This window comes from Poecilia reticulata, linkage group LG10, assembly GCF_000633615.1.
Source record: "Poecilia reticulata strain Guanapo linkage group LG10, Guppy_female_1.0+MT, whole genome shotgun sequence".
Classification (NCBI taxonomy): domain Eukaryota; kingdom Metazoa; phylum Chordata; class Actinopteri; order Cyprinodontiformes; family Poeciliidae; genus Poecilia; species Poecilia reticulata.
Genome location: NC_024340.1, coordinates 32,733,760 through 32,735,085, shown reverse-complemented (window position 1 = coordinate 32,735,085; position 1,326 = coordinate 32,733,760). Strand labels below are relative to the sequence as shown.

Sequence of the window (1,326 nt, the reverse complement as noted above, 5' to 3'; positions counted from 1 at the left end):
CAGCATCCAACCACAGCATCCAACCACAGCATCCGACCGCAGCATCCGACCGCAGCATCCAACCGCAGCATCCAACCACAGCATCCAACGAAAGTTTTCCAGTTCCATTTTCCAAGATTTCAATCCCAGCTGGTGAAATCGTTAAGTTTACTCCAAACCAGAACCAGTTCAGTGATTTGGACCCACTAAGAATGCAGCTCGAGCCATTATCATCATCATCATCATCATCATCATCATCATCACCATCATCACCATCATCATCATCATCATCATCATCACCATCATCACCATCATCATCATCATCATCATCATCATCACCATCACCATCACCATCATCATCATCATCACCATCATCACCATCACCATCATCATCATCATCACCTTCATCATCATCATCACCATCACCATCATCATCATCATCATCATCACCATCATCATCATCATCATCATCATCATCATCACACGCTTTGATCAGCGAAGCTGCTGCTTCTTCCGATCGCTCCTGACGGGTCGTCCTTCTGCAGAACCGGTTCAGAACCTCCATCTCGTGCCCAGCAGCATCTAGACTTGTCGCTGGTTCAACTCCCCAGAACCATCAAGGTTCAGTCCGGTTCTGCTGATGATCTGGTTACTGGACTCAGATGTGCGGGCCAGAGAACCCAGAACCCGATTCTACATAAGAACCCGTTCAGCTGCACAGATCCGGCTGAAGCCTACTGAACCAGAACCACATCAGAGCAGAACCCTTCATGGTTCAGAGTAAATATGTGGATCCTGAAGTTGGTTTCTGACATGTGGAACAATCTGACCCAGTTGGTGGTTCTGATATCAGAACCAGAGGCCGGCACTACAGGTTCTAGAACTAATCTCAACCCTGCAGAACCCTCGAGAGTTTTAGGGGCAGAAGAAGAGTTCTGCGAGGTTCTACAGGGTTGGGTTGGTTCTGACTCCAGAACTGGTTTGGGTTGATGATGATGATGATGATGATGATGACCTGGTTTTCCTCGGGTCTCCATACAGCTCATCACGCCCCACGCCATCCGGGTCCAGACTCCGCCCCGGCACATCCCCGGGGTCGTGGAGGTCACGCTGTCCTATAAGTCCAAACAGTTCTGCAAAGGAGCGCCGGGTCGCTTCGTCTACACCGGTGAGTCTCCATGGTGACGAACAACCTTCCTCACCTGTCTGCCTCCTCTTCATGGCTCCAGGTGGGTCTGCAGCCCGGTTCTGGTCCAATCGGTCCACTCTCTATAGGAGACCACTAACCTCTAACTGGAACCAGGATCAGGTTCTGACTGCAGTGATATGAAGAGAAGGTTCTCCTCT

At 50.0% G+C, this 1,326-nt stretch overlaps 1 protein-coding gene across 2 annotated transcripts in view; it reads left to right on the top strand.

The window, feature by feature from the left end:
* LOC103471770 (transcription factor COE3-like) overlaps window positions 1–1,326 on the top strand; it is a 119,146-nt gene that overhangs the window by 74,000 nt on the left and 43,820 nt on the right. For both annotated transcript variants that reach the window (XM_017307218.1, XM_008420951.2), the window contains exon 9: window positions 1,021–1,147. In XM_017307218.1, the coding sequence (XP_017162707.1) occupies window positions 1,021–1,147 (127 nt within the window). The remainder of the gene's footprint in view (window positions 1–1,020; window positions 1,148–1,326) is intronic.